The sequence below is a fragment of the Mustela nivalis genome, assembly GCF_964662115.1.
Source record: "Mustela nivalis genome assembly, chromosome: 5".
In the NCBI taxonomy this organism is placed as follows: Eukaryota; Metazoa; Chordata; class Mammalia; order Carnivora; family Mustelidae; genus Mustela; species Mustela nivalis.
In genome coordinates, this window is record NC_139024.1 from 13,707,261 (window position 1) to 13,720,218 (window position 12,958).

The following is a 12,958-nucleotide window of genomic DNA, read 5'->3' on the forward strand; positions in this document are numbered from 1 at the left end:
TCAAAAAATATTTGATTATTTCCTATGAGCCAGATACTGGGTTAGATGTTGGGAATATGTTGGTGAACAAGAAAAACACTGGCCTATCATTTACAGATCTTACATTTCAGGAAGACAGACAAATCATCTCAAAAGCAAGTAACCACAGAATACCCTCTAGTTCCATTCATGTTGTTGCAAATGGCAAGATTTCGTTTCTTTTGATGGCTGCATACTATCCCATTGTGTGTATGTGTGTGTATGTCACATACACACACAAACACACACACACCATGTCTTCTTTATCCATTCATCTGTTGATGGACATCTAGGTTCTTTCCATAGTTTGGCTATTGTGGACATTGCTGCTTTAAACAGCCAATCAAAGAAAGACCATTATCATATGATCTCTCTGATATGAGGAATTTGAGAGGGAGGGTGGGGGGTTGTGAGGAATAGGGAGGGAAAAAATGAAACAAGAGGGAGGAAGACAAACCATAAGAGACTCTTAATCTCACGAAACAAACTGAGGGTTGCCAGGGGTTAGGGAGGAAGAACAGGGTGCCTGGGTTATGGGCATTGGGGAGGGTATGTGCTATGGTGAGTGCTGTGAATTGTGTAGGCCTGATGATTCACAGACCTGTACCCCGGGGCAAATAATACATTATATGTTAATAAAAATAAAATAAAAAATTTAAAAAAAGCAAGCGACTAAAAAAATGTGATGAATATAACGGGGATGGAGGTCAACAGTGGTATTTAGATGAGGTAAAGTCAGGTAGGGTCATTCTGCAAAGGGAAAATTCAAGTTGATAGAAAGTCTGAAGACACTGGTGTCATGATACTTAAGGCCTATTATTGTTATTATCATCATCATCATCACCTTACATTGGGCTTAAACTCTGTTATTGACAAAATGGTCTCACATATATTATCACAATATAAGTCTCACAAGAATCCTTTAGCCATTGGGAGACAGGGCACCATTTTACAGCAAAGGAAATAAATGGATTCTCAAAGAGGCAGAACAACTATTGTAGGCCATCCTAACTATATTACCTGGTAAAGAGAGGACAGAAGCCCAAGGTCTTCTCGTTCCAAATGTGGTGCCCTTTCAGTGTAATATGCTGACTAGTAATCCCACTGTCCAGTATTTTCTTCATGATACTTCCACAGATTTCTATAAACCCAACCTTAGAACTTGAGACAAAATGAGAAATAATGTTCATAACCACATGCCTGAACTCTCCCTAGACAAGCAAGATAAACTTCCCCATCATTTGGGCACTGCCAGGAATATGGCTACTGTATTTTATCCAGTGATCTTTGTTCCAAGAAATCAATTCCAATGGTCTTATTGGCAATTTATAATTATTTTCAGCAGAAATAATTAACGCAGAATAATATGACTAAAAGTACACATGATATAAATTTATTATAACCAATGGGGGAATCAGATATTCTTCACAAAATTTAACACGAGAAAACCAAGTTTAGTTAAAATTAAAAAGAATATCACTGGTAAAATTGAGTATGAACTTATAAAGGAAAAAGGAACAAAAATCAGAATTTTACTTCAGAAAGAATCCTAAATAAAGCAACTTTGGTAAAATTAAAGATAAAATGGGAAAAAATGGAGAAGAAAAACATAATCATGATACCTAAAAATTGTTTAAGGAAGTCACCTAATTAATTTGAGGAGGATCTCCACAAGGGAAAAAGACTTTCAGTGAAAATTCATCTTTTGCAGCATAATTCTGCCCCAAATGTCCACGAAGTCAAAATTCCCATTGCATCTTGATGGCTAGAACAGAAAGGCAGGGTCAACACATAGCATACAGCCCTCTGGTGACATTCACTCATCTGCGTGTTCTCCTCCACTGGGTGGGGGATGTAGCAAGATTAAGCAGGTGTGTCACCCAGTTGAGCCGGCTTTTCCCCAGCCACACTAGCAAGACCTGGGTCTTCATGGCCTCCGCTTTCGTCCCACACTCATGTGGAACCTTCGGCTCTCATGCCGTTCTTCTCCCAACTGGTTTGTGGAGTTACAGGCGGAACATATTTGTATGTTTGCAAGCCTCTTGCCTTTCTTCTTCCTCTGTCTCCTGCTCCTTGCGTGAGGGTATAGCTTCCCAGCTCCTCCCACAAAGTCCCCTAAGCCTTCTAAACATCACTTGCCACCTCTCAACACTGCCAGCGTTCCCAGCACTGCTCCGGCTGCTGGGTGAATGTGGCCAAACTAAAAAGGAGCCGTGCGGTGCCCCGTCCCACCGGAGAACTTCTTTTTCTGTTAATGCTGTGACTGGGAATGGTGCCTTCCCTTCCCCTACCTAGATGGGGGTCTGTGAGGACTGAGTACTACCAGAGCCCTGTTGCGCAACGGTAGCTCCTCTTGTGCTTCTCAACTTTCTCTTCCCTTAGGATGACTTCTTTATGGGAAACTCCTCAGTCCCACAGGCACTGGACCCCAGATTAGACGGGATCATGAGCCATCCAGTTGTGCCTGAATCCTAGGGTGACTGTGGCTCAGGCCCGTGCTGGGATCCCCCCCACCCCCACTAACTTGTATTATAGATGTTCCACAGTCTGAAGCATAAAGATACCACCAGATGAAACTATACATTTTTACACCCATGGGGTTTATCCTTGTTATTTGACCTCTCTACACTGCTTTTGACTGACAGCCTTTCCAAACAAGCAGAACTTAAGGTAAATATTTTCTTTTTTAAATAGAAATAGCAAATGAGTTTTGTTACAGGTTACTAAATGTCAGATGACTTTCTCTGTGATATTTCACTATGGTTCTTAATTTGCACAAAAATAAAATAAAATTATACAGTGAGAACTCAAGACATTTAATAATTCAAGGTATTTTATTTGTCTTAAGATAACTAATATGGTTCTAACCACAAGCAATTATACTGTATTTAATTATGCTGTTATTTAAGAAATAAATGATCTTCTTTATCATTCATCTAACATTTCCTCCTCCGTTGAAATAAAAAGTTTCTCAAGTTTGAAAGTAGGAGCAAAAACATTTACAAAAACAGTTGAGTGTATTTGGTAAGATTTCACCTTACCAAAACACCACTTTGCAGTGTGAGATCAGCTTGAACTCCAGTGTCAACACATTCCTATTGAATAGAAAGATAAATAATATTTTTAAATAAAAAGCTTAGAAAAAAATTCTGTATTTTTTATTACTTTGTATTTGATGACTTCAGATGGCTCAGATAACACAGAGAATAAAACCTTAAATGACCCATTTCCAGAACATTTTTTAAAAAAAAATTTATAGTTCAGCCATGAAACATTTAATTTTTTCCATAATGTGGTCTAGCTAAGCCATAGACATTTAGTCTGGATCACCATTTCCCTCATAGGACCCATCTCTGGGGTATAGCAATCCATCCAATTCTACATGGGGCACAGAGCTTGGGAATCTGGGGACACCGAGATGGAACATGAGCCACTTTAGTTATTAGGACTGTCTCAGACCCCAGGCTCAATCCGAACAATAGGTGGGAAAAGAAGTCATAACCAAAAGGCTTCTGCAAAATTCTTATGACAAAACATTTAGCTATAAAAATAAAACATTTGTATAGATGGAGTACATCATGAGACAGAAAATATGATCACAGTGCTCTAGTCCAGGCTCAATATTGAGGACTGAGGAAACCAATGAGGACAAGTTTGTGATGGCTGGCCTCTTAGGTTTTGCCAACGGGTCACTTCAGAGCAGAGCTCATTTCTGTTCCCGGAGTATGCTCTTATTCCTATTTATTTATCCCCAGCTCCCTTTCCAGCAGTCCTGCCAGCTCCAACAGGACCAGCATTGAGTGAAGGGAAACAAAAGACAACAAAAAACTATCATTTGCAGGATTTATTTACACTTTTATTTTTAAAGATTTTATTTATTTATTTGACAGAGAGAGGGGGGAAGCAGGTTCCCTCCTGAGCAGAAAGCCCAATGCAGGGCTCTATCCCAGAACCCTGAGATCAGAACCCAAGCCAAAGGCAGAGGCTTAGCCCACTGAGCCACCCAGGCACCCCTTTATTTACGCTTTTTAATAACACTGTCCTGACTACTTGTACAGGTATTCTGAATTCCTACTTATATTTCCCCTTTCAAAGACTCCACTTTAAGATCTCTCATCCGGAGATCTTCAGATACATCTCGGTATAAGGACTATGTAGTTCTCTGTGCCTTGCCAAGGACCCCCAAGACATGGAGAATGCCTGCTCTGGTTTGCTCTACTACACCCTTCCAGATTCCTGGTTTCTTACTTTGATGCTACAGGATTTGTTGGGATATAAAACTATCAGGAATCAGCACTGGATATATCATGCTGACTTTTGCCAGAGAACTACTCCCTGCCATATTTTTACCTTGTCCCATGAAGAGAGTCACCCCAGCAGTCACCTTATAGGAGGAGATAAATTTGTCTTCTGGCTAGGGAATTCTCCAGTGCCTCAACGATGAATAGAAATGGTAAAAAACTCCTGAGTAAGTGCATAGAAAAGATAAATCCCAGTAAACCAGGATATCTGTGAACTAAACTTCTGGTTTAAAAGACAAGTTGTTTTTTGTTCGTTTTAGTTCAACTCTTAAGGTAGACAAGTATGCAAGGTTATATAGTCTTGGAAAAGGTAACCTCAAAAAAAAAGAAAGGTAACCTCAAGATTTTAGATAGTTGGATTAAACTCTTTGAAGTTTCTCTGAAATGTCACAAAACTATATTTACTTGAGATCTTTTGAAAAAAAATTATTTAATGTACCTGTTCTTATTCCTTTTTAGGTCAGTCTCGATTCTCGAGTTAGAGAGGTGATCAACAGAAATCTGTTGGATCCTAATCCTCACATGTATGAAGATGCCCAACTTCAGATATATACCTTAATGCACAGAGATTCTTTTCCAAGGTTTTTGAACTCTCAAATTTATAAGTCCTTTGTTGAAAGTACTGCCAGCTCTACTTCTGAATCTTAATTTTCGTTAAAAAAAAAAAAAATCATTTTGGAGGGCTGGGTTGGGAAATAAAAGTAGTTAAATTACACCAGAAACTGAGTTCCTGGAGAACTACAGTTTAGTATTCCTCAGGCTACTGTGAAAATACAACCATATGGTCTTTGTCTCCATTTATATCAAGGTTATCCTGGTTAAGTTTGGAGAAAACACCACACGAAAACAACGGATTGCCAAATTAAGTTTGTTTTATTCAACACTCATTCTACTTGCAAGCAAACTGTATTTGTAGTCCTATGAACAGTCTCCTAGTGTATCCCCAGAGACTGCATGTGCAAAGTAAAACTGCTTCATTTGCCACATAGCTGTTGTAATATTTAATCCAATGGCATAACTTATATCTGTATTTAAGGACTTTTGTGCAATATGGTCTTATAGAAATAACTGCAAAAAAAATTGGCTGTGGTTTGCATTTTTAAATATAATCTAAGAGAGAAAAAGCCAATTTTTAAGTTGTAACAATGGTATTCAACATGTTATATACTGTGTTCAGTACACTCATTTTGAAGCCAATATTTCTGTACATGGAAAAAGAGCTATTTATCTCTGCTTGTTGGGAAATCCTAATGGGGGATTCCTCTGGTTGTTCACTGCCAAAACTGTGGCATTTTATTTACAGAATAGTTTGTTATGTAAAAACAAAACAAAACAAAACAATAAGAAGAAGAAAAGAGAAAAAAAGCACAAAACAATTTGAAGATATTCTATCTCAATGACAAATCAAAGAGTGATAGTTGTTTTTAATTGTAATAGAGGAAAATCTATGTATATATCAGATGTCCAATACTGTAATTAATTTATTAAAGACTGGCTCTCCAGTTCTGAAATGGTTGTGTAAAGTATGTACTTTAGCAAGAAAAAAAATACTAAGCTCGATAACTTAGTTTTTGGAATATATATTTAAAAAAAGGATTTAATAAAGGAATGCCTAAATGTAGCATCATAAAACATTTTGATGAATAGCATCTGTCCTGTGGCATATTTTCCTTGAAAGCAAAATCCAATGAAAAGCTAAGTTTTTAACCAAGAGAAGTTTTGTAAGGGTTATGAAGAAGATAATTCTCTACTTCAGACCTTAACTGTTTTCATAGTATCTTCAGAATGACTTATTTTAAAAATGTTAAAACCAAACTATTAATACTCATCCATAATTGAAAGGCAGTACAGTGCTCAAATCTTCTAGCTGCCATATTATTTTTTATAAGTACCACTAAATCTTTAAGACAGAATACTTGCCTGATATTGGCATGTACTTTTGACACTCAAGAAAACAGTATCCTATCATGTGCACACACAGAAAAGTCAGTGTCATATTTATATCAAGGTGTTGCATTTGAATATTAATATCCCCTGGAGGCTATTTTTTTAACTTAAACTTAATAAATATAGTAGTGAGTCACCTAAAGTGAAAGTTTTAAAAATATTTATATCCACTGATAATACTGGCCTTATATTAAGGATGATATTAAAATTATAGGTTTTGTCATTTTTTAACTACCTCTCATTTTTTAATTTATTAAACATTTTTAAAATAAACAAGTTTGGGGTTTTCTTTTTAAAATTTATTTTACTTGAAAGGTTGGCATCATAAGTTTTTTTTTTCCATAAAACTTAAGACATTTCAAGGATTGTTTTTTTAAGTGAATTTGATTTTCTAATTTATATAGAATTCAGGAGATATGGTTAAAAGGGCTATTATCTATTCCCTATGCAAATATTTTAACTGTTGCAGTGTTTGACAAAATGGGATTAAAAAGTTTGCAGAGTAGAAAACAAAATGTTCTGTTTACACTGGCGTTGCTGACTATCCTACCATATTCAGCACTTTTAAATACATTATTTATGAAAATGTAGTTAGAATAGAAGATAGAAAATATTTATAATAATCATTTCTTTTAACAAATGCCTGTTTTTGTCTGAAAGTGTTAGTGTGTTAAAACCTACTTTATCCATGTCAATTAGATATTTACTATTTGAATAGTATTCCGTAATACGTTGGAAAAAAGATAGCTACGAAGATGTTTACAAAAAGTCCTATTTTTTTTTCCGAAAGAGTGAAGAAAAACCTATAAGAATCATCACTTCTATTGTGAAGTTCTGTTGTACCTAAATTATTTAATTTTTTCTTGAGTAGAATTGAGTTTATAATGCTTCTATGATGTATTCAAATATATGTTGTGATATCATATTTGTTGCTATCTTTGAGGCACAATAAATTGGTGCACATGACCAGAAAATATGTAATATACTATGATACACCGCATGCATCCATCTTTTTACACATAGACTTTATATTCTTGTTGTTACTATATATGATGGTGACCTGCTAGCCATAAGTTATCTTTATAAGATACTTTGGACTATTAGATGAATTGTCTGTTTGACAATACCTTTAATATTTTACCAAATGTAAAAGATAAGGGCCCTTCTAAAGAGTCCTAATCTCTAACCTGGGCATTTGTAGAATACAGACTTTGAAATTAGTATATCCTTTTAAAACCTGATTAGGAAGTTGGGTTGAGAATGATTCGAGAGCAGATTTACACATCGGATGTTGGTAGCCATGTTATGTGAGCATTTCTGCACTAAATTCCTGTCGGGGGGGTGGGGGGAGGTTTCTCATTTAATTTCAAAATGTCTGAAGTTTCTATCTACGAGTATATCTGTATATTTGCAACTCTACCAATTTTTAAAGTATGGTATAACTCCTTCTGTTTTAATTACAGAGCTATAATAAACAAACAAAAAGCCCTCAACTGGTGTCTATGCTACCATTCCAAGAGCACAATATTTGCTATGGTAGAATTTGATTTTTCCTAGTGAATATATTCCTCCCTGGGGACAAATTAGCACTTTAGAAGGTACATTTTGTGTTTTAGATTGTCAGGATTTCTTTGTGTATTGTTAGCATCTGCTAATGCACATGCTCTTTCCATAGTGCCTAAATTCAGATGTGTCTATCATGGAAAGAAAAGTGGAGGGTATAGATTATATATAAATACATATAACTAAATTGGAGAGCCAGATTTCTTCAGAGATGGATCTTGTACATAGATCACACTAATAATGGATGGCTGATGCTTCTTCTTCTTCACTCTGGATAATTGTTATTATGTTACCCAAAGGTAAAACAGATGTTCCAACAGTGTTATAGGGCAGCTCTAAGCACAATGGGTGCACTGGCATATGAACAACAATAGCAAAACACAATTTTGATATCCATGTTATGGAGTGCAAAAATCAAGGCCATAATGTGGTCTTAAAAAAAAAAATCTTGAAATATGTACATAGGATGACCAGTTCTGATATTTGGTCATGGTGCATGGGGCGTTTATTAGTATCCTTTAATGCTGCCTAGGTTCTTACTTACAGAATGAAATGCATATCATATATTTACCTGATAGTTCAGTTTTACAAAGGACTATAGAAATAGGTAAATAATGTCTATATATTAGGGGCAAAAATACATTTTCACCCCATTAAGCTGACTTAAAATAATACCTGATTCTTAATATTGAATGATCCATTTTTTTCTATACACTTTTAACATATTGAAAAAATGTCATTATCGGAACTGTGACAAGTTACATTTGCAAAAAATACAAAAATATCAGATGCTTTGAGGAATAAATATAGAAGGAAGAAATTTTAAATACAATCAGAAAATAGGAAAATAAGAACTCTTTCAAAAGCCACCTGAAACTTCTTAGGTCTAAATGTCTATAGATAGAACCCTATCAAACATAAATTTTTTCAAACTTTCCTCTGGATACAATGGCATATTATTTTGAAAGGTGATAAAGACAGTTTCAGAAAACTTTCTTGCCTGTGTATTTATATTTACAGCTTCTGACCCTAATTTTCAAAATATATTTTGCAAACATTTATATTTGCATGCTCTTTTCAGTTCTTTTTAAATTTCTGACCAATATAAAATGCTTGTTCTCCTGAGAAAATAGTATTAAATCTGTAAAAGTTTGAGTTATTCCTCACTTGTTACAACTGCAAGTATTTATCAATAAAACTGATACCAAAAACCTGGCTTCTGATCTTCCCTGCAACGTTCTTAATAGTATCTTTACAACACATGAGAGTGCGTAGATTGATACTATTGTTCCCAGATACCAGGCTTTACTTACAAATTTGCATTCAAGTTACATTTCTGTCTCATGGAACTTTGGGCAAATATTATATTGAACCTCTCTAAGCAAGCTTCCTCATCCTCAAATGGGGAATACTCTATTTACAGGGTGGCCATGATAATTAAAAAAAGTCAATATAGAAAGAATAAAGTGTCACATATATTATTATTACTTTATCAAAGTTCTCCAGCTCAGTAATTATTCCCATTTCAAGAACATAAGAATTAAATGCCACTTTAATGTACATTTCCTCTATTCTTTAGCAAACCATACTTTAAAAATCTGATTTAGTTATTTATTAAACAAATACAATCATGCTTATTTTAAGATGGAGGATGGTATGAATCTGTTACTGCTTTGTTCAGGATGACTGAAATTCAGTTTTTAGTTCAAGAACATCACACTGACATACAACCAAGAAGTATGCTTCTTTCAATGACACACGTACACAGATATATGTATACAGATGTGTGTATGCGCATGTGTGTACACAGATATATGTATATAAATGTTTGTATGAATATGTGTGTATAATATTGTAGGCTTAAAATATAAATGTTTAAATAAGATAAATAAAATGAAATCATTTGAAAATTTTATTTCCAATGGAAATAAAAGAACATTCCCAAGGACAGGAAGAATAGAAACATCAAATAAGAATAGAAACATCAAATAATTTGCCAAATAAGTATGTGCAAATAAAGCTAAAACTAAGTTATGAGAGACTGGCCATTAGAAAACACTGAAATTGGCATGGAATAGAAAGTATTCTGGTATGATTTTTTAAAAAAATTTTACCACAAAAATATGAAAATAAAAGAATAAAAGGTGGTGTGTGTTCCTAAAATTTTTCATTAAATGTAGAAAAGTTCTAGATGCACAGAAAAATTGCAAAGATACTAGAGAGGTTCTATATACTGCACACCCATTGTGACATTTGTCATACTAATGACCCAATATTGATGCATTAAGTCCGTGCTTTATTCAGATTTCCACAGCTTTCACCTAGTGTCTTTTTTCTGTTACAGGATTTCATTCAACATACACATAACATTTAGTCATCCTGTCTTCTCAAGTTCCTCTTGGTTGCAAGTTTCTCAAACATTTTTTGGTTTTGATGACCTTGACAGTATTGAAGAGTACTGGTCTAGTACTCTGTAAATGTCCCTAAATTGGAATTTGTCTGATTGTTTTCCCTATGATTAGACAGGCGTTACCAGTTTTGGGAAGACCACAGAAGTAAAGTGCCATTTATAGCACATCTTATCAGAGGTACATACCACCATTATGACTTCTCACTGTTAATACTGACCTTGATCATGTGGTTGAGGTAGAGTTTATTAGGTTTCACCACTGCAAAGCAATACATTATTAAGAGATCATATTAGAGGTAAATGTACTGGACATTAATGCTAAGGTAAAAAAATTCTGAGCAGATTCCTCAGTGCTGCTATTAGGTTCCATTAAATGACTGCTAACAAATACCATGAAAATACAATAAACTGGAAAGTGCAATGGGAAAATAAAACTCCAAAACCGTTAGCTTGCATATTCACTTAATGGAGGTGAAAGTGAATTTTCTCCCTTGAATTACCTTTACTTTATCCACTATATCGCTCGGAGAGTAAAGACTTCAGTTTGTTGTAAGAGGTAATTTTAATCAATGATCATTTTGCTGAGTGCTTTTCCATATTGCCCTCAACAGAACAATGAACACTGATTATTGAAATAATGTGAAAGACTTGATTTTCCACCTTTGCTTTAACCTATTTGTCATAAATACAGCTTCTTGTATATGATTTTAGGGTGTTTGCCAAATATTAAAAAAATTTCAGTGTTTGGTTCTGTAAAATTTATACCGAATGTGTCCAATTTTTTGCTACCATGTTCATTGTACTTAATGATCTCTATTTTGTAGTCCACTAATAATAGCGGACCATAAAGGAGTTTTGAATGCATGAATGCAGCTTGAGACACATGCTTGGTTAATTTGCAATGTAGGTACTTATAAATTGAATAGATAATCTAGATGATTTTTTCCTCCAATTTAAGTTGTTTTGGGTTTTTATTTCCCCGTCCTTGAATCTATTTTATCATTTTACCTGTGTACAAATAATAGATTTCCTGAAAATGCTAGAATCTTCAATATGTAATAATAGAATTTGAGCATGACAGTAATGTAAGGAAATTCAGAAGTCTCAAAGTATCTTTTTTTTGTTTTCAAAGTAAATCAAACTACAGTTGTTTTCATTTAACTATATTGTGGAAACCTATGGATATTATTGTAAAATGCACATGCATTACACTTTTAAAAAATGTTTTGAATTAATAAAGAATTCACCAATGTATCCTTAGACAAGTTACTGTTTCCTCATTGGTGTTAACACCATAGGAGTAAAAGGTACACTTATTTATATTACTTAAATTGCTTATGCATCTTAGGGAATATAATTTCTGGCTGGATTCTTCATAACATTCCATAAAGTTATTTTCTCACATTTTTTCACCTTTTATAAATAAACTATATTCTTGAGTTGACTTGAGAATTCAGCTGAGAGATTGATCATACTAATTTACGTGACTTCCCCTCATTTCTACGGTTAAAAAAATTCAGAGTTAAGACTTGGCAACAGCTGATTCTAATAAAGATACAAACGACTTATCGGTCCTGTTCTATACTAGGATCAAAATTAAAATGGTTTCAACCACTATCTTAAAGAAAATACAATTTTATAAAGCAGTGTGGCTTGAATACACAAAGTGAAACGAATAGTTGAGGTGATCTGTTGGAGCTCTTTAAGTTGCAAAACCTATTTTTGCTCTCTATAGCTTGGAGAGTCCTCTCATTCCTCCACTTCACTTTTCATTTGTAAGGAAGGAATGCAGACAGTGCAAGCTCATCTTACAAGAATTTCATACCTAGCCTCAGTTTTCATTAGAGGACTCAAGGATGATTTAACCTGGCCGAGGGCTCCCGTAATTACCCCTTGATTTTTAAAATTCCAAGTTTTCAGCTCTCTCAACAGTGAAAACATGTAGCAGACGCTGCGCAAACTGGTTAAGTAGTGGGAGCTCCTGGACTGGGTCAACCCTTGCCTCCCAAGGACTGTCTTGGTTCTCCTTACACCCTCCTAGCCATCCCTCAGGTGGGCTGCGAAAAGCTCGGTTGAAAATGCAAAGCATTATACCAATCAACGTCAACATGCCCGGCACCAATCCGCTATTTCAGGATTGTTGGAGGGAGACGGAGGTGGGGCTACCGAAGGCAGGACTCGGTGAAGGTTTTGCTGCGCTCTGGTCTTTCGGAACTTGGAATCCCTCGATCTGTTTTAAAAGTACTAACCATCACTCGCAGGGAGGGGGGACGGGCAGGAGGCTCGGTGAGGCACGGAGTCGTTTGAAAGCAGGTCAACTTCGCGGCCCACCAAGGCTGGAAAGATTTGGGGAAATGACTCCCCCGGGCGCCTTCCTCAGGAACACGAGTCTTACCGTCGAAACGAGGAGAAGGGAAACAGATGTCGCCAGCCCCGCTAGCGGACTACCCCGCCCTCCACTGCCGCACTCGGGATCCTCATTGAGCGCTTGGGATGTAAAAACGCGACGTCAGAAATCCGCGCGACAACCTGCAGCGGCCCCGCCCCCGCACGTTCAAAGAGGCGTTTCCGACCCGGCTTCTAAACGCCGATCACTTCCCGCTCCGCCCCCTACCGGCCTCGGCGAATCAAGCGGCGTTGAAATGCCTGCCGGAAGTTCCCACCGAGGCTTTCGGGAGGCCCTTTAAAACTGGCGCGTGCGCCCGGCTGGCCCCGGTCA

At 36.0% G+C, this 12,958-nt stretch overlaps 1 protein-coding gene and 1 long non-coding RNA gene across 4 annotated transcripts in view; one reads left to right on the plus strand and one right to left on the minus strand.

Moving 5' to 3' along the window:
• The window catches only part of RGS17 (regulator of G protein signaling 17), an 86,885-nt gene extending 81,055 nt beyond the window's left edge, over nt 1-5,830 (plus strand). The window contains exon 5 of one of the 2 annotated variants that reach the window (XM_082730027.1): nt 4,779-5,830. In XM_082730027.1, the coding sequence (XP_082586153.1) occupies nt 4,779-4,967 (189 nt within the window). In that variant the 3' untranslated portion in view covers nt 4,968-5,830. The remainder of the gene's footprint in view (nt 1-4,778) is intronic. The other variant, XM_082730028.1, reaches the window with a different exon arrangement.
• Nucleotides 1,396-12,787, minus strand: LOC309864491. Of its 2 annotated transcripts, XR_014311569.1 has the most exons (4): nt 12,635-12,787; nt 10,458-10,498; nt 3,060-3,113; nt 1,396-1,783 (listed from the first exon to the last, which is right to left on the minus strand). It is a non-coding gene; the product is annotated as an uncharacterized lncRNA (long non-coding RNA). The 2 variants fall into 2 exon arrangements; XR_014311570.1 differs by lacking the exon at nt 1,396-1,783 and having other exon boundaries at nt 2,834-3,113; nt 12,635-12,775.
• Between the last annotated feature and the right edge of the window lie 171 nt (nt 12,788-12,958).